The sequence below is a fragment of the Electrona antarctica genome (assembly GCF_951216825.1).
Source record: "Electrona antarctica genome assembly, chromosome: 9".
NCBI lineage: Eukaryota > Metazoa > Chordata > Actinopteri > Myctophiformes > Myctophidae > Electrona > Electrona antarctica.
In genome coordinates this window covers 41,727,315-41,752,636 of record NC_136790.1, presented here as the reverse complement: position 1 = coordinate 41,752,636, position 25,322 = coordinate 41,727,315, and the positions used below count along the sequence as shown (strand labels likewise).

Here is a 25,322-nt window from a genome sequence, read left to right as displayed (position 1 = left end):
ATCCTCTGTCTGTCCCTCTTCCCAGGGATGCGCAGCTACAGTAATCTACAGTCAGTCCAGTGTCCGGACGGAGAAAGTGATGCGGTATATAGACGCACTGGACCGTGTGAGAGCTTAACAGTATAAAACAGTCTGTATGCTTGTCTTTTCAACCTCTCCCTATTCAGCCGCCGTCCAAGTATCCTGACAACCTTGCCTGGTATTTTGGCAGCAGTCCCTTGAGTGTTGATGTCAGCTGAGAGGGGAGCAGGAGGTGGAGGGTGTGTGTGTGTGTGTGTGTGTGTGTGTGTGTGTGTGTGTGTGTGTGTGTGGGGTGGGGTGGGGGTTCTGGTGGTGGTGCTGTGTGTGTGTGTGGGGGGAGAGGGATTGAAAGAGAGGATAGGGGGAGGAGTGAGCAGGCTATTCAAGGCACTTGTCCGCTGTATCCCTCAGTCACACACACACACGCACACACACACACACACGCACGCACGCACACACACACACACACACACACACACACACACACACACACACACACACACACACACAGAGAGAGAAAGAGCAAGCACAGGGACTCAGTAGGGAGAACACAGAGAGGAGGGGGAGGCACGCACACACACACGCACACATCCAGAAGAGACGCACGCTCGTGCTGCTGCCTCGCACGCACGCACACGCACACACACGCGCGCTAGCCTGCACACAGCCACATTTTCTCAGGCTGCTCCGTCCGTAGACTGACAGCAACAAACGGAGTTCAGAGCCAGAACAGAACAGCCACACTGAGAGACAGAGAGACAGAGACTGGCTGAAAACAAGGCGGACAGAGAGAGGCGTGAGAGTGGAGAGGAAAGGAGAGGTGAATTACGCTGGACTTCTCTCTCTCTCTTCTGGCTGCAGGGGCCACAAAGGGATTATTAAAGCGTGCTCTCTCTCTCTCTCTCTCTCCCTCTCTCTCTCTTTCTCTCTCCTCTTGAAGTGGACTTGCTCCGCAGAAGGGAGCTGCACTTGTCTTTGCACCACCACCATGGCAGCCCCGCCGCCGCCGCCGGTGCGACATGGAAGCACCTCCCGATCACCTTGTCTTTGGATCATACTGCTGACCGTGCTGCTGCTGGGCCTGACCTCTGGCTTCAACCTGGACACCGCTCACACTCTGCACAAGTTGGGGGACAGAGGGACCTTCTTCGGCTTCTCTTTAGCCCTTCACCAGCAGCTTACACCGGAGCCTCAGAGCTGGTGAGTTCAGTGGACTAGAGAAAAGATACAGTATAGAGTCAAGTGAGTGTGAGTGCGTGCATGTGTTCCTGAAAAGGGCCACATTTTGGACACCAATAAACCCGGATTGATCGAGGATGCATGTCAAATTGCTAGACATAATTGGTACCGTTATGGTTGTTGGGGGTTAGAGAGGAATGAATCTGAGTGAATGGAATGTCCCCAAAAGTGAGTGAAACTGACATGTGCTTGCGTTTGCGTGTGTGCGCGCGCGCGCGTGCGTGTGTGTGTACTGCATACCACATTTTTTTGTCTTATTTCTGATAATACAAATAAACATATAATGTCTCCGTCAGTGTGAAAACCATTAGGCCTGTTATAGAAACAGGGATGGAGCTGTATTGTGCGTTTTCTCCACTTATTTGATGCCTTGAATTTGCTTCGTCACTGATAGCATTAGAAAATGCTGATAATGTAGAAGAGCACTGGCAGACAGTATACTTCCCGAGTGCTTAATCTTAATGTAGGAGGACTACTGTACATCAGCCTGTACTGTACTCACTAGTATAGACCAGCATACATGTACTGTTTGTGAAGATGCCAAGAGACTGGGTGGGTGGGTGAGCCCGGGCCTTTTACACTGGTTTTACTGGGAAGGGAGGTTGTCACAGTGGGTTTTACTGCTGCAGTGCAACTTGCAAGACCCTCTGCATTGTACAAGACATTTTATTCTAGTTGTCTGTGTGTGTGTGTGTGTGTGTGTGTGTGTGTGTGTGAGACTGTGTGTGTGTGTGTGTGTGTGTGTGTGTGTGTGTGTGTGTGTGTGTGTGACGTGTGTGTGACTGTGTGTGTGTGTGCGTGTGATGTACGTGTGTGACGTGTGTAGGCCTATGTGTGTGTGTCATCTTGTAGGCCACTGTTTAGTGTTTACACGAGTGAGTTTGTTACTCTGTATGAGTCGTGTGTGTGTGTGTGTGTGTGTGTGTGTGTGTGTGTGAGACTGTGTGTTCTTCTCATCATACTTCTTGCTAACAGATGCTTTGGCTGGTCTCACCGTGGGACTGGAACACTCATAAGGCTCAAATGCACACGTATCCTCCAGAGTGCACATGAATAAATGATAACAACACTTCCAAATTTAAACCTTTGGAAATGTTTACTGCGTGCCTGTAAACAAGACGCAGCCTTCATTTACTCTCATGTCATGTGCCTACTGCAATATCAATGGATTGTTTTTTAAAATAACTTTAAATAGGTTATTTCATAAATGGTGCATTTATATATAGCACCTTTATCCAAGGTGCTTTCCATAGATTGTGCATTACATTCACCCACACATTCATACATACATTGATGGCGGAGGAAACCATGCAAGGCACCAACCTGCACATCGGGAGCAATTAGGGGTTCAGAGTCTTGCTCAAGGACACTTTGACACTAACTCTGGGGGAGCCTGGGTTTGAACTGGCAACCTTGTGGTTACCATCCAGCCACTCTACCCCTGAGCCACCGCCACCCCAGAGATATTTCATCAGATGAGGTGCTTGTGAGAAAGTGTTTGTTTTCATGTACACAGAGATTTTCCAATTATATTTCATATACATCATCATAGTAGCCTATTGCAATTACAGTATTTGCAATAATAAAGAAAGTAAAATATAACTGTTCATTCAAACAAGTGGCTAAATAACTGTATGTCTCTGTTATTCTTTTTACAAAATGTCACAGCAATTTCTTTATTATTATTTAGGCTATAGTATAGACCCCAGGAAATTACATCTGGCCACAAAAGATCACAGCATCTATACTGAATGTGAAGGAGGAGGTGACAAACTGACATATTGAGCCTACCACACAGTATGGCACCCCCTAGAGGTCAGTTGTTTGTCAACATTTTTACGACCATTTTTCTTTTTGGTTTTCAGACAGCTCTCTGTGACACATCTAGGGGCCGCATCGGCATTCAAAGATGTTCCCAGAAGCTTTGTCATTGGTCGATTTGCATGTCTGCTTCCTGATTGGTTAGTCATTGCAACCGGGTTTTTTTCGACCAATGACAAAGCTTCTAGGAACATCTTTGATTTGATTGAGCAGATTGCAGCCCCTAGATGTGTCACAGAGACTACATGTTTTGGGGAGCGTTCTACCCATTGCTGGCTGTCTGAATACAAAAAGAAAAAGAAAAGGTCATTCAAATTTTGACATATTATTGCTTATAGCAGCTTTAATAGAGACGGCACCCGGAGGAAACCCTGACATAGTGGCCGAATTTGGTATTGCAGCTCGAGCCAGCGCTGGTCCGTTGACTATCATTGCGCACGTTCATGTTATTGGGGCAATTACATGTGAACGCTGTCTCATACGTGAACGTGTGCAATGATAGTCAACGGTCCAGCGCGTTCACGATTTGGCCCAATCCATCCCAGAATGCACTCTGTTCCTACCCAGAAGGAGGAGTGAAATCGCCTCATGCGCTTTTGAGCAACTTAATGCAAGTGGATGGGAGGAGAAATCCGGTGTCATGACGTCTATACTCGAAGGTTCAGACGCACTGAACTGTGGCCAGATGTTGTAGGACTCTAGTAAATAATAATAATGAAACTGGCATAACATTTTGTACAAAAAAAGTGAAACACATATTCAGCCACTTGTTCGAATGCCTCCGCCCCCTGTCAAAAATAGCAACAATCGTTAAAACGAAAATAAGCAGTATATGAAAAAAAGTAACACTATAGGGCTGCATTATATTGGCCACATGACGTTTCACGTCTTCAATGTTTGTTTAAAGGAGCATTCAGTGATTTGGGTTATTTGGAGAAAAAAAACGGTCCACCCGGTAACAAGATGTGCACATGCACACGCTCTACAGTGGGGGAAGTACAACAGACCAACAGCACGTGCACCAATGCCCGCCCCACTCGATCATGATTGGAGGAAGGCCCCTCTCATCCTGATTGGATGAAGGCTTTGCCACCCAAAGCCCAAACCGAAACTAGGGTTTTTTGACCCCAGGGGCTCACTGGGGACAGGGAGGTACTCCTATGGTCATCACACTTTATAGTAGGGAGGATTATCCAAAAAATAAGAAAAAATAAGTGATATTTGAATTAAGTGAAATCACTGAATATACCTTTAACTTCTCCCTTAAACAAACATTAAAAGTCCATAGTCTTGGCTTCCATTCGATTTTAGTTAAAAGTGCTCTAAACAAGCATTAAAAGTACATAGACTTGGCTGCCATATGACCTAACTTGAAAAGCCATGCATTGGAGGGGCTATAGCTCCCCTCAAAAAGATTGACACAGATAGTATACGTTATGAACTTACACAACGTTACTGTAAGGATCTCTCCATTTCCAGAAACAGTTTTCAAATAAGAAGTTCAAACTGTGTCAATTTACTACAGCCAGCGCCACATTAAGGAGTTCCATATTTAACCAACGGCTCCTCAGTTTACCCGCGCTGCAGTCACCCTGTCGCCTGGTAAGACCAGTGGAATGACATCAGCAGCCAGTCACCCTGTGTAGCGGAGAGGCACCCCTCTCCCTCTGCTGCCTATTTAACTGCCCAAAGCATTCTTGGTACCAGGTTTAAACCCAGCATGACAACATGCTGAAAGCGTATGTATATTTGCTTGGCTCCTGTAAATACTACCACCATAGGCCATGTTATTTCCCTGACACGTGTGCCCTTTTCATTAAGGAGTCTTATATACCCAAGATGAAGAAGGTGTGAGCATTAATCTGATTTTGGGTGAAGAGATTTGGTGTAGTGGGAAAATAAAGGAGCAGTCACATATAGCCCTGGGGGACCCCGGGCAAAGAAGTCTCTTGTTACTAGTCCCCCCAGTAAGACTTTAAGATTGTCCCCCCATCCCCCATTTTCAATAATTTGTCTGTGTCTCACACGCACGCATATCCATACTTACATGCTTATACATTTCCAATTCTTAGGCAAAGGAATTACTTTATTATTGTTAGTGAATGATGTTAGATAGTACAGCCAAAGCACTAGTGCTCCCAACGAATATTCCATATTCGAATGAATATTCGAATGTAAAAAAATAAAAGAATAATCAAATTTATTAAATTAAGATTCGAATTAAAAAAATAACAATACAATTGCTGTGTGAGTTCTGGCGAGACTCTGTGCCAGGTAAACTAAAACATTATACAAGAATTAGGCTATTAAGATAATTATGAATCATTCATTTGATCTCGCAAGACTCAAGAGAGCGCATTTCTCAGCACCAACCGCTGCCCATACAGGACCGGACCACATAGATAAAGAAAGAGAACGTGTTACAGCATATTAGGCTGCAATATTCATATCATATTCATATTAGAATCATATACGTTCGACATCCGAAATCATTCGAAATTCGTTCGAATCCATGTGGTGTTTTAAAAGGAATATTCAAATGTAAGTTTTGGCCAATTCTGGCAGCACTACAAAGCGCCAGCGCTCGCCCAGCAGTCTGCCGTCACCCATGCCGGCAGATGTGTACAGGGCGAGGTCGGTTCGGTGCGTCTTACTGGTAACTACCATCACGGTATACATTTATGTACAGTCACATACACACCGTATGTTATTTCACTGGCTTGGCGAATAACATTTCAACAGTCTTCTGCAACGCCTTGTACCAACCAAGTGATAGTTGTATGTATTTCCCTTTACACTGTTAACCACTTGAATCACAGGCAGCGTCTGCATTCTGGGGGGAATAACATTCGCCCCAAAAATAGCCAAAATGTTGTAGATTTCAAGTCTTGAATCTTTTTGGCAGTTGTCACTCAGACCCAAGAGTAGAAGTCTTCTCTGATATTTGACCATTTAATGTTGCTGAATCATCATTCCAAATTAAAACATTATAGGCAAACTATAGAAATACAAGTTCTGGTGATTCATGAGATGAATAATCTTATTGCCAGTACCCTGTAACATCATAACTACTGTAGGACTGGTGCTGAGTCAGTCATACTGTAATGGCTGAATCATACCTTTAGATGTTCAATAATATATTCTTCATACTGCACTCAATTTAGAGCTAAAAAAATTTATCAAATTTACCATTTATCTCGGATTCTTTTCTCAGTTTGCGTTTCTGACCGAGACCGAGGCTATATTCACGGCTCATAAGTAAAGTGTCACTGATCGCGGTTTGCAAAATGTACGTTTCAGGTGAATTATAAAAAAAGATTGCGTTAGCCGTTTGCTAACTTCCAGTTCACGACCTGAGGTAATGTTGCATGTTCGCCTTAACATAACAACCTGACTGAAAAGACCCTGGCAATAAATTAGGACAGTGACAGGTCTGAAAGTAATTTCACTGAGACATATTGTAATTAGATGCTGCTGAGTCATGTCTCATTTGAAGTAAGAAAGGTTTGGGTTTCTGTAGCCTTTGGCCCCATTGTGTTATGGAGTTTATTGTGTTTTAAGCCACCCGACTCGTTAGTGAACATGATATTGCTACTGTACTTTTCGGTGCTCCGCTCTGTTCTTTGTCATAATGGCATCACACAACGCACAAGGCAGCAGTTATTATGATTCACAGATTAGTCATCCTAACCCTTTTTAGAAACTCCCCATGTGTGGTGGTGTTAGGTTGGATGACAGGGATGCAGGTGCATTAAATAAATGTCAGGGATGACATCTTTCACAGACATCCATGCAGCTCCAAATTGAACGCCGAAGTCCTGACGTCAATCGCTCGTCCCCTCGATTCCCCAGCTGGTTCACGGAAGTAATTTCTCTATGGCGAATAACATGGGCTCATCTTAAAATCATCTACTATAAGCGTTGTGGTCCAAAAATAAACAAGCTGTCTCAGCGTTATTGTCGGGGAGGTGTCTCTGTATCATTTGCGACAGTCAGTCACTCATATATGATGCAGTCTGTATCTAGCGAAAATGTAACTAATTCAGTAGCAGTAACAATAGCGTTTTCTCTCAGTCAGTTGATTCTTCATATCCATGAGTGAAGCGGCCTGGATGATTTGTTTATTTTTCAAAACACAGTTATTATATGAGGCGATCTAAAATCCCCCTATGGGGAACCCGTGGATTTGCGCCCTCTACCGATATTGACGTCAGACTTCTGTGCTCTATGCTGCTGCTGGCATGCTTATGGAAATATGTCTGTCTGTCTGTCTGCTTTGGTGTTATCTCTTGGCCCGAGCTTATCGTCACAGAGCCCCCTGGAAGCTCCTCAAAGGTCAAAGCATAAAGCCCACCATGGTCCCCCGACCCTCTCCCCTTCCGTTTAGCTCGGATAGAAGCGCTACGTCATGTTGACTGATGAGCCTGTTGTAAGGTGATCCTGGTTCAGCCATGGCATGGCAGGAAGTGAAGGAATGCCACACACGAAGGGTGGTATAGGCTACTGTAGGAGGTGCCCAGGGATTGCATCTTTGGACCAAGTGCGGCGGGCGGCGGCTAGCTTTCTTGATTGTCTCAGCGTTCCAAAAATCTAAAGCACTGCACCGAGTTCAAGCAAGCTCGGGTATACTATGCCGCTGGGAATGATGGAAGGAGAAATGAGAGGGTGTGTGAGTGTGCCCTTCCTGGTGCTATGTGTGTGTGTGTGTGTGTGTGTGTGTGTGTGTGTGTGTGTGTGTGTGTGTGTGTGTGTGTGTTCTATTTATACTGCTGTGGGAGAGGCGATTCCGCTAATAGACCAGCCTGATGAGAAGGGGATGTCCCCTCTATGGTGACTTGGTCATTGGCTCCCCAAGTATGTTTGTATGATGTTATAGCAAAGCAATATAGCAAAAAAATCACACCCGTGTGAAGTGATCATACATCATCATGCAATCAGAATGCCCGTTGCCTGTGATTGGTTAGCAGATTTCCTCGTTTCCATATGACGTAAATGTTCCCTTCAATGTCAACGTTTGACCTAATTTCTCCGTTCATTGTCAATGGCAAATCTTGAGACGCTTGTGGGGACAAATGCTGTTTATAGGAGGGGCTAGCGCCCCTCAAAAATCACACCTGTGTGAAGTGAGGGGTGCTCTTATCGTCATACATCATCTCATTCCGGCCAATCACAATTTGCGTTCACACTTTTGTCTTCAATGTTTGTGTTTACACAAACACTCAAAGCCGGCCATTCATTGTCAATGGTATTCAATGTTTGTGTTTACACAAAGTCACATTTTTGTCACTTTTGTCAATGTTTTAGTGTTCAGTCTAGTTTTAGTCGACTAAATACCATAAGATTTTAGTCGACTAAATCTACAGTTGATTTTGGCGACTAAAATGTGTTTTGTTGGGCATTGATGCCGTCGTAATAACTGATTTAAGACTTGCTGAAAATAGCAGATCTACAAGCTTTTTTTTATTTTTGGATGAAATTGTCAGTATATTTAGTCTCAGTTTTAGTCGGCATAGCTTAGTTTTCATTTAGTTTCCATTTAGTTTTCGTCAGCGAAAAAAGGTAGTTGCCGAACATTTTTCGTCTTAGTTTTAGTCGACGAAATCAACACTTGCAAAACAATGTTTGTGTTTAGACAAACCCTCGAAGCTGGACATAGGAGGGGCTAAAGCTCCCCTCAAAAAGCTGTCACAGTGAAATATTTACTTGTTGTCTCCAATAATGGGCAATGATCTAAGACAATAAGAGCAATAAGAGCAATAATTGTATAATGGTAATACAAGCATTTAACAGTAAACATGCATTGCAGGACAGATGCTTGATGGAACATGATGGATACAAACACCTTTGCTCAGCAAAAAAGGATCTTTGTTTTGATGGCTAAAGTTTGCTGCCTATTATTACACCTTGGATCGTTGCTTTACGTCTGTATGGTATCTAACTACGAGAAAGCGAAGCATAATGTAATGCTCCAAAGCGTGCGTGCGTGGCGTACACACACACACACACACACCTGCTCATCAAAACATCCTGCTCCTGCTCGTCCAAAGAGGTCATCTATCTGCTGCACCTCGGTATATGATGAGGCAAGCAGACAGGGTGAAGGGTTGGACCGTGGCATACAGTTGGGTGCCACCGATATTGTCCCTTATCATTTGACCCATTTAGGCCTGACCTCAAAATTTAAAAAAATCCTTCTAAATCCTCCAGTTTTCTGAAATAAATATTTTCACGATTTTTCAAAAATAGCAGACCTACAAGCTCGTAGCGCGCCACTCGGTGGCGCGCTATGAGCTTGTAGATCTGCTATTTTTCAATAGCTAAATTATAACATAATGTTTAAAACACCAAAAGGGGTTCCCGCCCAAAATGGGTTAACTGTCCTTTTGCGCAGATCACGCAAACCTCAGCAAAAAGAAAAGGACAATATCGATGGCCTCCAACTGTATGACATGCCCTGGCTGCTTCTCCTCCTGGGGGATATCCTACACTATTGTCTGGAGTTTCTGTGGGTTAATGAACGAGGTCAGAGAGGAGAGCGAACGGTCACACTTGTTCAAGCTATAACAGGAAGGCCAAAATCACACACTCTGTACTAGAGATGTTCCAATACTGTATCGGTATCGGAAATGTATCGGTATCAGCCCTTATTTGTCATATCGGGTCATATCGGTATCGGCAAATATGCCGGTCTAACCACAGATCCAACACAGGGGTAAGTGGTTGACACTATGGCAGGTAAATAAAATGTTGGGGCATGTGGAGTTTTCATTGGAGTTGCCCAAACTGCAAGTGCACATTTGAGTGAGGAGTCTGCTATAAACACAACACAAGAAAGATATATAGCTAGATAGCTATAAACACAACACGAGATCACAACACTGGTATCGGTATTCGGTATCGGTATCGGCTAACAGAAATTGTGGTATCGGGATCGGATCAGGAACGAAAAAAGTATATCGGGACATCCCTACTGTACTCTGTACATTAATTCAGAGATGCATCATTCTGAATGCACACAGTGCATAATGTAGTTGCTGAGTGTGTAAAAAGGCTGCTCTAAGCTCGTGTGTCTTGTTGTGTCCACATGCTAGCATGAGATTGATGTTGAATCTTTTTTTCTTTTCTTTTTGTTGCCATAGTTTAGTATGTCTAACCACTGGCCATTATAGGCCATTGGGGACGGCAAGTTGATTTGTCCTCCTCTCCCTTATATACCTATTGTCTTCCTCCAGTTACAGATTCAAGACTTTCACCACAGACAGGTTTAACCTATTTAGTTCTAAATCATGACAGTTTTCTGAAAAACTCTGTTTCTATATCAGTGGTTCTCAATATTTCATGTCAAGGACCCCCAAAATTATATGTATTTGGCCAGCCGACCCCCATCTGATAATATGTAGTTCCAGGGACCTCCCTAGAAGCAAAGATTTGAGTTAAAAACGTTCACTCTGAAAGAATACTTATTCAAAGATTTGAGGCACATTTTCACGATTTTTCAAAAATAGCAGGGGTTCCCGACTTCCAGCCCCAAAATGGGTTAAGGTTGTGTACAAGCTCCTTTCAGCATGTGACGTCAAGGCCAATCAACTCCCGTTACCATGCAGGTGGCAGTTGTCTAGCAATTTACAACTGCTGGCAACGTGAGGCAGATGGGCTCGATGGCGTACTCTAAAATAGCATGAGGCACATCATATAAATGTTTAGTTCCTTGCCAAAAGCTATGTACATCTCTACTGGAACGCATCGAGTTTCAGACTTTACTTAAGTGTTCTCAAACAATTTCATATCAAGGACTCCCAAAGATATCTGTAATTGGCCGCCGACCCCCATCTGAAAATATGTTGTTCCAGGAACCCCTCAGAAGCAAAGATTTGAGTTAAAAACGTTCGCTCTGAAAGAATATATATTCAAAGATTTCGAGTAGATCTGCTATTTTTCAATACACACAATGCTTAAAACACCAAAAGGGGTTCCTGCCCAAAATGGGTTAATGGAGGTGTTGTAGTAGCGTGCTATTGAGTGTTGGAAGTCAATAGTCTTCTGCCTCCCTCTCTGATGCAGGCTGCAAATCTTCACTTGATGCTTTACTGCTGGGCCTCTCTACTCTGGCCTTGGGAAACATCTATTGTACCTCTCTAATATATCCTGTCCCTCTTTGTGTCCAGAGCTATTGAGGCATCACTTCTGACAGCAATTTCCAGTTGCTGCACAACATGTATTCTATTTTATTTTTTGAGTGGTGCAACCACTCCTATAGACAGCTATGTAAGTGTGTGTGTGTGTGTGTGTGTGTGTGTGTGTGTGTGTGTGTGTGTGTGTGTGTGTGTGTGTGTGTGTGTGTGTGTGTGTGTGTGTGTGTGTCGGTTCCGAAAATAGCATAATTATTGTCACCACCAAGTGTCACTGTTGTGCAGCCTAACACACAGACAGAGGCCAGGGAGGAGAGCTTGTACAGTACAGTACAGTACAGTACAGTACAGTACAGTACAGTACAGTACAGTACAGTACAGTACAGTACAGTACAGTACAGTACAGTACAGTACCACTCACTGCATTGAGTGACAAGAATGCATTGTTTCATTGCATTCTTCAAAACAATGTTAGAGTGCTGCTGGCTTGCCAGACTATAGTCTGTTGCAGGGACGGATTAACCCCACAAGGGCCCCTGGGCCGGTACATTTTTTGGGGGCCCCCCTAGCGTGCGTGCGCGCAGAATTTTCTAGGTTTTTTGTGTTTTATAATTTTTTTTACCTAAATTGAACAAAATCAATGGCCAATGAAGGTCCCCAGGAGCTTTTTTCAGGGCCTCAAACCCATTACAGGGCTTTACATTTTCCCAGAAGGGCCCCTGAGAGCCAAGGGCCCCTGGGCCACGGCCCCATTGGCCCAATGGCTAATTTGGCCCTGGTCTGTTGGTGTCAGGGGAACTTGAATGCTCTCTGTCTGTCGCATGGCTGACATAGACTGGGGGAAGTAAGAGAAGCTCGGGTTGCTGTGAGGTTCATGTTTAGAACAAATTGATCTGCCCTAGTCCATTATGAGTTGGAATGCACAGTTCAACTGTCACTGCAGGACCGTAGTAGCTTACAGTGTGTGCGTGTGCGTGTGTGCATGTGTGTGTGTGTTGTGTGTGTTGTGTGTGTGTGTGTGTGTGTGTGTGTGTGTGTGTGTGTGTGTGTGTGTGTGTGTGTGTGTGTGTTTATAAACCTAGACATTCTATTATTGTGGACGTCTCTGGTGGCCACTGGCCAGAGAGATTCTTAAAAATATGCACATTGAACTAAAGGCTTGTTTAACACAGCTCTAAACAGTGAGGCTGTGTGCATGGCAGAGGGATGAGAAATGAACAGAAAGCAATGGAATATGGATTTTAATTTACAGAAATAGTTTATTGAATAACAATAAAGGCCAGGGAGGAGAGCTTGTACAGTAGCCTACAGCAGGGGTTCACAACCCGTGGGTCGTGACCCCTCAGGGGGTCGCCAAATTATTTTGGGGGGTCCCCAAAAAACTTTTTTTTCCTTTTTTTTGCAACTGAATGGCTGTAAAATGGAAATGAAGAGTTTACATATAGTACACATAGTACATGCATACACCTTCCCTAATGATTATATCTGGTTTCAGTATTTATTTATGGTGTATTGTCTCTATTATTAAGGTTAACCGTTATTGTAGCAGTCAATTTATATTAGGGGTCAGGAGGGGGCGGGGCGGGGGTCCCGAGACATTGCCAAAGCATTTCCGGGGGTCCCCGGCCAGAAACGTTGAGAACCCCTGGCCTACAGTACAGTTCTGTATTGAGTGGATTGTTATTTGGAGGACTTTGAACTGTGCACTCTCCCACCTCTCAGCACCTGTAGAGCTGTTTCTCCTCCTCTTCACCGATATGGTGGATTGTTACAGTGCGTAAACCACATGTTTGATTTGAAATAGAATTATAATTAAAGCAAATGACAGACAGACAGACAGACAGACAGACAGACAGACAGACAGACAGACAGACAGACAGACTTACAGTGCAGCTCTCCCTCTACAACACACGTTGACGGATGTCGGTGAACGTGGCACACAAGCATAACTCCTTCACGCGTTCAGAACACAATGGACAATTTCTGAGGGCTGATTTGCATCAGAATAGCTAAATAAAAGCTGCCTTTAGAGCACCGGCTTAAGGGGTTGACAATGCACCTTCCCCTTTTTCCCGCCCTAATTCAATTCATTATTTTTCTCTCCTGCTCTCTTCCTTTTAGCCTGATCCCACAGTAGTTGTTGGGGCTCCCAGGGGCCACAGTAGTAGGTCTTGTTGTCGGGGCTCCCAGGGGCCACAGCGGTGAAAAGCCTCGTAAATGTAGACGCTGCACCCTGTTGCGGGGGGTTATTTATTTGTCTGCGATCAGAAAGAGCCAACGACCAGGGGCTGGTATGGTGCTTTACAGTGTGAGACACATGCATGCTCACTCTCTCTCTCACACACACACACACACACACACACACACACACACACACACACTCACACACACACACACACACACACACACACACACACACACACAAGCAAAATCCATGCATGTGCGCCCACACACATACAGACGCACTCACACTCACAATGCAAACTCTGAGATTCAAATAGTCTCCACGTTTCTGCTCTCCCGCAACCCTCACGCACTCACGCACGCACGCATAATGCACACTCTGTCTGTCTTTAGCATTCTCACACAGCTCTGCCGTTGGCCTGCCAGGCCGTAAGATAAAAGCACGGTGGGGAAGCATGCAGCCAGGGCTGCCCGGCAGAGAGCAGGGCTTTCAGGAATATTACACTGTGGACCACGTGCTCACTGGGGGATCGACGGGGGACAATATGCAGAGTCAGGAGAAAACACACACAGCCAGGATCCGACGGTCCACATGCACAAATCATAGCCCTATACGGCCTATAGGAGTATAAGGGCTGGCTGGTTGTGCTAATCCACTCGGAGGAGGTTGTCTACAGATGCCATTCAGATAAATGTGTCAAGGTCGTCCAAGTGCTTCTAAAATCCTGTAGCTGTTTTATCTCTTATCTGCTTCTGTTAACCTTTTAAACACTATACTGTGTTGACTAGCGTTCCCCAGCGGTCTATACTTGTTGACCAGCGTTCCCCAGTGGTCTATACTTGTTGACTAGCGTTCCCCAGTGGTCTATACTTGTTGACCAGCGTTCCCCAGTGGTCCCAGTAGTCTATACTTGTTGACCAGCGTTCCCCAGTGGTCTATACTTGTTGACCAGCGTTCCCCAGTGGTCTATACTTGTTGACCAGCGTTCCCCAGTGGTCTATACTTGTTGACCAGCGTTCCTCAGTGGTCTAGACTTGTTAGTGGTCTATACTTGTTGACCAGCGTTCCTCAGTGGTCTATACTTGTTGACCAGCGTTCCCCAGTGGTCTATACTTGTTGACCAGCGTTCCCCAGTGGTCTATACTTGTTGACCAGCGTTCCCCAGTGGTCTATACTTGTTGACCAGCGTTCCCCAGTGGTCTATACTGTGTTGACCAGCGTTCCCCAGTGGTCTATACTGTGTTGACCAGCGTTCCCCAGTGGTCTATACTTGTTGACCAGCGTTCCCCAGTGGTCTATACTGTGTTGACCAGCGTTCCCCAGTGGTCTATACTGTGTTGACCAGCGTTCCCCAGTGGTCTATACTGTGTTGACCAGCGTTCCCCAGTGGTCTATACTGTGTTGACCAGCGTTCCCCAGTGGTCTATACTGTGTTGACCAGCGTTCGCCAGTGGTCTATACTGTGTTGACCAGCGTTCCCCAGTGGTCTATACTGTGTTGACCAGCGTTCCCCAGTGGTCTATACTGTGTTGACCAGCGTTCCCCAGTGGTCTATACTGTGTTGACCAGCGTTCCCCAGTGGTCTATACTGTGTTGACCAGCGTTCCCCAGTGGTCTATACTTGTTGACCAGCGTTCCCCAGTGGTCTATACTTGTTGACCAGCGTTCCCCAGTGGTCTATACTGTGTTGACCAGCGTTCCCCAGTGGTCTATACTGTGTTGACCAGCGTTCCCCAGTGGTCTATACTGTGTTGACCAGCGTTCCCCAGTGGTCTATACTGTGTTGACCAGCGTTCCCCAGTGGTCTATACTTGTTGACCAGCGTTCCCCAGTGGTCTATACTTGTTGACCAGCGTTCCCCAGTGGTCTATACTTGTTGACCAGCGTTCCCCAGTGGTCTATACTGTGTTGACCAGCGTTCCCCAGTGGTCTATACTGTGTTGACCAGCGTTCCCCAGTGGTCTATACTGTGTTGACCAGCGTTCCCCAGTGGTCTATACTGTGTTGACCAGCGTTCCCCAGTGGTCTATACTTGTTGACCAGCGTTCCTCAGTGGTCTATACTTGTTGACCAGCGTTCCCCAGTGGTCTATACTTGTTGACCAGCGTTCCCCAGTGGTCTATACTTGTTGACCAGCGTTCCCCAGTGGTCTATACTTGTTGACCAGCGTTCCCCAGTGGTCTATACTTGTTGACCAGCGTTCCCCAGTGGTCTATACTTGTTGACCAGCGTTCCCCAGTGGTCTATACTTGTTGACCAGCGTTCCCCAGTGGTCTATACTTGTTGACCAGCGTTCCCCAGTGGTCTATACTTGTTGACCAGCGTTCCCCAGTGGTCTATACTTGTTGACCAGCGTTCCTCAGTGGTCTATACTTGTTGACCAGCGTTCCCCAGTGGTCTATACTTGTTGACCAGCGTTCCCCAGTGGTCTATACTTGTTGACCAGCGTTCCCCAGTGGTCTATACTGTGTTGACCAGCGTTCCCCAGTGGTCTATACTTGTTGACCAGCGTTCCCCAGTGGTCTATACTTGTTGACCAGCGTTCCCCAGTGGTCTATACTTGTTGACCAGCGTTCCCCAGTGGTCTATACTTGTTGACCAGCGTTCCCCAGTGGTCTATACTTGTTGACCAGCGTTCCCCAGTGGTCTATACTTTGTTGACCAGCGTTCCCCAGTGGTCTATACTTGTTGACCAGCGTTCCCCAGTGGTCTATACTTGTTGACCAGCGTTCCCCAGTGGTCTATACTTCTTTGCCTCCGTTTTTTCCCCTACTAAACATGCAGTACAACCTTCATTTTCGCTGAAAATAGCCAATCTAATTTATGCCCACAGTTTGCTATTTACTACTATGTGCCTATTCTGGCTGAATGTTCACCTACAGTATGCCCAGACATGCCCAGAATAGGGAAGCTAGGTATTATAATGGTTGATATAAAAAAAAATGTGCGCTCTTGACTCAAGGCTTGCCAAAGAATGGGCCACGTGCGTGCAGTGCCTGGTGTTGGACAGAATCTGGCATGAGGCCAGTATAAAATACTTCAGGCTTTTTCCAATGCAAAAATAGGTTATTTATTTACACAAAAAAAAAACATTTCTGTCCTCAGACCATTATCAGGAGTGGACTCTTATCTGAAAGCATGTTGTGAGGTCACAAATTGTTTGTCACTGATGATATTACGAGTCATTCTAGGTTCAAGTTGTTTTTCAGAATGATGAGGAGCTCAGCTGGTGACTCATTAGCTGGACTGAATGGTGTGTGTGTGTGTGTGTGTGTGTGTGTGTATGTGTGTGTGTGTGTGTGAGTGCGTGCGTGCGTGCGTGCGTGCGTGCGTGCGTGCGTGCGTGCGTGCGTGCGTGCGCTCACTCACCTTCCCCCTCTTTCCACTTTTCCCCCCCAGAGCTGAAGATTAATAAATCACGACAGCCCTGCTTTTCAATAGCATGTGTGTGTGCGTGTGCGCATTCCGCGCGTGCGCATTCTGATAAAGATTCCGTTTCTCTATCACCTGATGACGACTGTATTGGGGGAACTGAGATCAGCCGAGATGATATCTCGAGTGAAATCTTGCTGACGGGTCGGGAACAGGAAATTATACATCGCAGAAGCTTTTTGTCTGCATTCAAGAGGTGTGCTCATTGATTCTGAGGCATAGCGTCTTGGCAGAGTGAAAACAGTCTCATTACTCAAGCCTATAATGCCAGCTCAGTCTTCTCATTATTGTATTGCCTAAACACAGTTGGGGCCTAAAAATAGTGTTATATTTCCTGAGCCGTTTTGTACCAAAGAAGCCTGTGTGTGTCTCCTCTCTTTGTTATGTTTTCCACTGCACCTTAACGCTGCTTGTCAGATTTCAGGTGCAGTGAACTGGTGATGAATGACTGCACACATGTCCGTGGTTTTAAGGATCTCTTTCATGTTGATGTAATTAATCCATTCTGGACAGTCAGGAACCCCTTTTTGGTGTTTTAAGCATTGTGTTATACTTTAGCTATTGAAAAATATTTCAATTTCAATTTATTTTATAGAGGGACAGACAGTAGGCTGACAGGAAATGGGGAGAGAGATGGGGGAGTCGGGAGGCCGTCGGGATCGGGAGTCGAGCCGCGGCACACTACCAGACTGGATTACCAGCCAAGGTGCCTGGACCGCTGAGCCACGGCCCAGGCCAGAGCTAACGTTTTTAACTCAAATCTTTGCTTCTGGGGAGGTCCCTGGAACTACTTATATACAGATGGGGGTCGGCGGCCAAATACATATAATCTTGGGGGTCCTTGACATGAAAATGTTTGAGAACGACTGACATAGAAACATAGGGTTTTTTAGAAGACATTTTGTAGAATCATTCCCAGGTCCAAATGGGTTAAGTGCAGGTTCCACGAGAGGTATGGACGGTGCACGTGCGTCTGGGTGAATAGATGGATCGCTACTCTGACGATGGGATGGGGGCAGGGATGCTGATGCTGCTGATGTTGAGGTCAGTTAACACAGCATAGATATGTAGGAGGAAGGCCGTCTATAAGAGGCTTTGTGTGTGTGTGTGTGTGTGTGTGTGTGTGTGTGTGTGTGTGTGTGTGTGTGTGTGTGTGTGTGTGTGTGTGTGTGTGTGTGTGTGTGTTCTTTCTTTCTAAACCAATTTGTTTTCTTAACCGCTGGACCGACCACTAGGCCAAAGTAGTACATCCATGCATGTTGTTTCCCCACATGTGTTTTATATATTTTTGCAATATTTCACTTTCATTTCATAATAATAGAAGACAACAGGGCCCACATTTCATAAATTGGTCGTCAGTGACTGGAGCGATGCTGTTCTCATGTGGATCTTGAGATTCACAAGGACGCATAACACCTTGCGGTGGCTGTGGCTCAGGGGTAGAGTGGCTGGATGGAAACCGCAAGGTTCCCAGTTCGAACCCGGGCTCCCCCAGAGTTAGTGTCAAAGTGTCCTTGAGCAAAACACTGAACCCTTAATTGCTCCTGATGTGCTGGTTGGTGCCTTGCATGATTTCTGCCGCAATCGGTGAATGTGTGTGTGAATGAGTGAATGTAATGCACAAGCTATGTAAAGCGCCTTGGATAAAGGCAGTATATAAATGCACCATTTGTCAGGAATGCATTACGGGAGGACCCAAAAGCAGGCAACAGGATGCAAAGCAGACTATATTCAAAGTGTTTATTTCACTAAACCAAGATAGGGCAAAACAAAGGCACAGCAAAAACACATACACTCACTTGACAGAGGTCTAGAACCAACAAGGACACACTGCAAACAAAGGGCTTAAATAGACAGGGGTAACAGGACACAGGTGAACTCAAAATACAATCAAACTCAGGATAGGCTAACAGGCGAACAAAACACAGGTGACTAGGATACAATAGAGACACACGGGGACTACAAATTTCACGCCCCCAAATGAGACAGCGTCCCCACTTCTGGTCCGTTGGCACGGATACTGCAGGCCAGCCCATAGAAGTCCATTGAAATTCAACTGTAGTTAGCCTACTTTTAAAATAATATGAAATTAACTGAAGACTATATTGATTTGAATAAAAATATGTTTCCAAATGTATGAAGTGTCTTTGTCAACATATATTGTTGTTTTCTCAATAGAGGATGTATTTCACATTTAATTTACCACTTGAATGAGTTACCCATAATGTTAACGGAGCAGAGGGGAGACGGCAGACAGAGAACCTGTCGCTTTTAAGGGACGTCACTGCCTTTACGAGGCTACGAGCGCCGACTTTGAAGAGTGGAATTCTCAATATACATCCCGATCCCGACTGACTTTGTTATTCATGTCTATATTTTGAACATGTCACGGGCTCACTATATATGTTCTACCTACCACGGAGCTCCGACGGTGTGTTTTACCGCTGTCAACTTGTTGTATAATTAACTTTGCTGAATAGTTGCATGGGAAAATAACCCAGCTAAATGGAGGAGTGACATCCTGACATTTTCAACTACCTAGTGAATTCTCCAGATGAGTATTAATAGTAGTCTTGCAAGATGCTGTTTAGATCATTTTCAACAAATACATAGCATATGAAACGAAATACTACAAATATATCTGGGTATTGAAAACCTCAAGGGATGCATCCCTGACGTATATACCGTGCGACCACTTTGACTTGAGAATTACAATGCTAGTACTTTTCACAAACTGATGGAGTATATTATAGTACATTGTAGGATGTATATTGAGATGGCAGGTATGTGACATCGAAAAGGACAAATCAAACATATGGGACACTTTATTAGAACACAAAAAAAATCGCTATAGCCTCAGTAATGAACCAGTGAAATTAGGGTATTTCATGATGCCTCTCATAGGGATTGCATTGGCAGCTGCAGTACACAGTTGAAACGGACCAGAAATGGGGCCGCTGTCTCATTTGGGGGCGTGCAATTTGTAGTCCCCGTGTGTCTCTATAATCAGGTAGGTAAGACAGAACAGGAAACACCAACAAGAGGGGGCAGGAAGGCACAGAACAATACTACAAAATAAGACAACCAAAAACACAACAGAGTAAAAAGTAACCAAAATACAGAATATACTGAAAACACAGAATAAGAATAACAATGACTGTAACCAGTGTACAAAGGCAACACTAATAGCAAGCGCTTCCTTTCTCAACATCCAAGGCATTACAGAACAAGAAACAGAAAATGGCCATGCCATAATAGTTCAGGGTTTGGAGCCATATAGTCACGGTGCAAATACAAAGGCAGAGGAGCAGGGCGTGACACCATTTACCACACAGAAGGTTCCCAAGCTTGAATTATTTTATTTCCTAACAAACCCTACAACATCTTACCATGTATTACGGCAACATGACTGAGGTGCCAAGATCTTCACAAACAGCACCAGTGAAACAAAATAGTCATAGTGTCCTTTGTAAAGAATTATGACATTGACAATTATATGGCAAATTCGTTGAAATACCAGTCACTGACTTAATGTGCGTTCAGACTTCGGCCTCGGTTCGTCCCGTTTGTGCTGCGCCAGGCCGCTCCGTACCCGTTCCCATGCAGCGCTCACGCAACTTCTCATCTTTGCATTGACTTTGTATGTAATCGCGCCGCTCTAACCATCCAAGTCTGAACGCTCCTTTAGTCAACTTCACCCCGAGTGAGAGGCTGCACTTCGGCTGAGATGGTCTGTGGACTGTGGGTCTCTGCTCAAAAACGTCCCCCGCACAGGCCTAGACGAAGCCTGAGATGGTCTGTGGACTGTGGGTCCCTGCTCAAAAACACCCCCCGCACAGGCCTAGACGAAGCCTGAGATGGTCTGTGGACTGTGGGTCCCTGCTCAAAAACACCCCCCGCACAGGCCTAGACGAAGCCTGAGATGGTCTGTGCACTGTGGGTCCTTGCTCAAAAACACCCCCCGCACAGGCCTAGACGAAGCCTGAGATGGTCTGTGGACTGTGGGTCCCTGCTCAAAAACACCCCCCGCACAGGCCTAGACGAAGCCTGAGATGGTCTGTGGACTGTGGGTCCTTGCTCAAAAACACCCCCCGCACAGGCCTAGACGAAGCCTGAGATGGTCTGTGGACTGTGGGTCCCTGCTCAAAAACGTCCCCCGCACAGGCCTGGACGAAGAATGTTAAGAACAAGATCCAATGAGAGAACAGACTTATAGGAAGTAAGTTACAGCAAGGAAAGAAAGCCAGTCAACACAACATGTCAACATGGGAAACTATTTTAGCCAACAGAGTTGTGCAAGAATGCAATAACACCCACTACCCAGACATCAGCATTAGCACCTGTCGATGTGTCAACGCCAAGTGATCCAAGCAAAGACATTCTCCTCTGCATTCGGCTGGATTCACAAAGCGATTCTTCATTCATTTCTTGAGAAAGTGGCAGATGTTCTATATCAAGTGAAGCTGAAACCATCAACAATGTTGTCCAAAATGGACAATTGTACCCTGTAAGGGCCTGAAAAGGCCCACAGATAAGAGGGCTATTCTCCTCTAAGAAGATCATAGTGTCAACTAGCTTACAATCGTGTATTCATCCCTGCAAATCTGACACATTCCAACCCTGGGAACCGCCATGTCATGGCCTCGTTTGGCCTGACAAGGTTTTCTGACTGTAAGAGCTGTCAAACACATCATAGCTCATCTCAAGTGCCATGCTAAGCAAATCGAGAGTCTAAAAAAGTTAGCATTTTTGCAGTTAACAAAATGAGTTAGCATTCATACTTCTACTGGTTCTACTTATAACAAATCCACTGACAGGGCCCTAGTGGTCTTTACTTGGTCCCCTCCTTGTTTCCCCTCTACACCAAATCTCTTATCGCCTATTATCACAGAATGTTTGTCTATTATGACATATAGGCTACCCAGAATAAGTCTGTCCATCCATCCATCCATCCATCCATCCATCCATCCATCTTCAACCGCTTATCCGTAGTCGGGTCGCGGAGGCAACAGCGCCACCAGAGTGTTCCAAACTTCCCTCTCCAGAGCAACATTAGTGACTTCCTCCTGGGGGATCCCGAGACGTCCCAAGGCCAGTGAGTCGATGTGTTTCCTCCATCTGCGCCTTGGTCTGCCCCGGGGTCTCCTCCCAGTGGAACGTGCATCGAGGACCTCCCTAGGGAGACGCCCGAGAGGCATCCTAACCAGATGCCCCGAACCACCTAAGCTGGCTCCTTTCCAGGCGAAGGAGCAGCGGATCTACTCCGAGTCTCTCTCATATAATAGCTATGTCTTCTCATGAATATTAAGATGTGTGTACAACATTGTCATGTATTTGAATGAACAGTTCAGTGGTGGGTTTGATGACAGTGGTGTTGACTGATGTGCTGATACGATGAGTAAATCCATCAGTAACAGAACGCTGTGCTGTTATTTCCTGGAGGGAGGGAGTGGCTTTTATCTCAGGTCTCTTGGGACCGGCCTGGTCACTGGAGCAGAGAGCAGGGACGTGCAGAGAGTGTTAGAGGGGCAGGGGCTGAAATCCCGTTAAGAGGGCACTTTTGGGTAAAAATAGCGAAAATAGCAGATCTACAAGCTCACAACACTTGTAGATCAGCTATTTTCGGGGCACAACCCAGCACTCTTTAGCTAGTGGAGATGCGATGTACGACATGGATTTCTAAACAAATTTGTTCAACGCAAAATACTGTGTTCAAGTTCAGGAGACTTTGGAAAAAAAGCAATTCTCCTGAATGCTGCCTTCCGGCATGGCATGGAAAGGAGAGGAGTGGCATTTGCATTTCTTTCACCATGTAGTACACGCTATACATTCGTGAACTGGAAAGCGCAGTTGTTTTACAGACGGGTAAAAGGGCAGGTGGCTGAAGCCCCCTTTGATGTCTATGTGCGCACGTCCCTGGCAGAGAGCACACCAGAGACAGGACAACGTGATTAGAATGGTAAAGAAGCAGTCATCAGCCTACTTACCGCTTCAATCTTTATTCTGTAATTAGGTGGGGAATTGCGGCAAGAAAGACCCCCCTCTCTGTATTTCTGCCTTGGACTTTCTCTTGTCTATATATAGGCTATTCGTCACTCTTCGGTGTTCTGTCTCACTCTGTCTTTGTCGCTCTTTGTGTGTGGTATAGGGGTATACAGATAGAGTAAATGAGTTTTGGTACGTCGGCCATGGATGTGAAAGAAGATCTATTCATAGCAATGCCTATGTGGATGATTGGCTTTTAATTTAAGGTCTATCTCTTTGTGTAAACCTGGAGGGGCTGATATGGTAACGACACAAAAGCAATTGACGTGAAAGTCTTTCAATAAGATGTCTTCATTGGAGGAAAACACGGATGAGGGAGTTTTCAATTCATCACTTATAAGCCCTGTTCCATAATATGAGAGAGAGAGAGAGAGAGAGAGAGAGAGAGAGAGAGAGAGAGAGAGAGAGAGAAGAAGGAAGGACGCTGTCGAGGGGTTGTGTTCTCCAGAAATTAAAATAGGGTGCATTTTTTATCCCAAAACGCAGTTTATAGTTATGGGACGCAATAAAACAACGACCTCTGCATCCACGGAATGCATTACTGTTATTCTAGTTTACTTTACTAGCTTTAGTGTTTAGTGTTTTTAGTGTTTTCTACATGAATATAACCACATTATAACCATATAAAATGAAATGGGAGTTAAATGCTGCAATTTGTAAAAAGAAAAAGGCAAAATATGACTCCTAACATCGTTGAAGTGGGACTCATAAAATGTCCCTGGGACTCATCTAAAAGACCATCCCTGTATCCTGGGACTCATCTAAAAGACCATCCCTGCATCCCGGGACTCATTACAGTGAAAACCTATTTAAATCACTGAGTTCTCTTGTTTTTCCATGTCAGTCCTGAGGGCAGATCACTGCTTCATCTCTGCCTGGAAGTGGCCTTTCACTTTAACATATTGATCCCATCGGGCCGGGGGCAGGTGGTGATAGCTCAGGGCTTGTTAAAGATGGGGGGGGGGGGGGGGGGGGGGGGTAGGGTTACTGTTGTCTTCAGGTTACAGCAGGTAGACACCAGTGTTGTTTTTGGCAGAAAAATTCTATTTTAGTTTTAGTCATAGTCTCTTGAATAGTTTTCATTTAGTTTTAGTCACATTTTAGTCACCTGGAATGTTTTAGTGTTAGTCTAGTTTTAGTCGATTAAATGTCATGAGATTTTAGTCGACTAAATCTACAGTTGATTTAGTCGACTAAAATGAATTTTGGCGGTTATTACACTTGCTGAAAATAGCCGATCTACAAGCTCACAACGCGTTGCAGCGCGACGCGTTGAGAGCTTGTAGATCGGCTATTTTCAGCATTCAACCAAGTGTAAAATGGCTTACCGGTATACTGGATCTCTTGTCGACTAGTCCCTTTCTAACATTTTAGTCTAGTTTATATTCGTCAACAAAATTGTCAATATATTTTTGTCTTAGTTTTCGTCATCATAGCTTAGTTTTCATCAGTGGAAAAAGGTAGTCAACAAATTAGTTTTAGTCGACAAAAACAACACAGGTACACACCGTGGAAAGAAGACCCATCCCCTGCGGTTCTCATGGTGGAGACTTCATGAAGACATTATCTCATGATGGCATTATTTCATGATGGCATCATCCTTGGAACAAGTATGAAGTTGAGTCACAACGACCGTGGGCGCTGCTGGGCAGTGAACCACGTGGCCTCCCAGTGGGATTTACACACAGTGGCAGCTGTCTCTGTCTGTCCCTCTCTGTCTGTCTGTCTTATGTGTGTTGTGTTGTCCAGTCATGAGAGAGAGACACAGAGACACTGAGAGAGAGAGAGAGAGAGAGAGAGAGAGAGAGAGAGAGAGAGGGGGCATTCCAGTTCAGATTTTGGAATAAAAGGGGGTTGGTGATTCATGGTCCAATCATCCCATTCTCAGCTGCTGTCGTCTCATCAATAAAACCCTGACAGCAAAAGGCTCAGGTGTGGAAGACAAGCATTTTCTGAAAGCACGTCATCAGCAAAGGCTGTTTATCTGCATGTAACACGTTGACACGATCAGATAGTATATGTCAATGTATGTGGTGCATGTGTGTGTGTGCGTGTCTGAGCTAGTGTGTGTGTGTGTGCGCGCACGTGTGTGTGAGACTGACTGACTGATGGAATGATCCATCCATTCCTGTTTCCCCCCATGTGTGCGTGCGTGCATGTGTGCGTGCGTGCGTGCGTGCGTGCCTTGCGTGCAGGTCAAAGGCCTGGTTCCAGCCCCAGGGTTACAACAGCAGGCCTAAACACCCCTGGCCCCATGCGGAGCCTGGAGAAACATGTGACCAGATTTGACTGAGAGCCTGCCATCGTGCAACATCCAGCTTTTCACCAGAGGAGAAAAACGTTTTGTTTTCTTTTCCCAAAATGAGTTAATAGCACAGGCAGGCTCTTCACGTACTAGAGCATGTCTGAAATAAGCTAAAAATCGACATGTAAATATGAAATAAATGCTT

General features: G+C 45.2%; 1 protein-coding gene across 1 annotated transcript in view; it reads left to right on the top strand.

The window, feature by feature from the left end:
- Nucleotides 1-777: 777 nt before the first annotated feature.
- The window catches only part of itga7 (integrin, alpha 7), a 74,503-nt gene continuing 49,958 nt past the window's right edge, over nucleotides 778-25,322 (top strand). Inside the window, exon 1 of the mRNA XM_079510386.1 lies at nucleotides 778-1,221. Coding sequence (XP_079366512.1) covers nucleotides 1,010-1,221 — 212 coding nt within the window. The 5' untranslated portion in view covers nucleotides 778-1,009. The remainder of the gene's footprint in view (nucleotides 1,222-25,322) is intronic.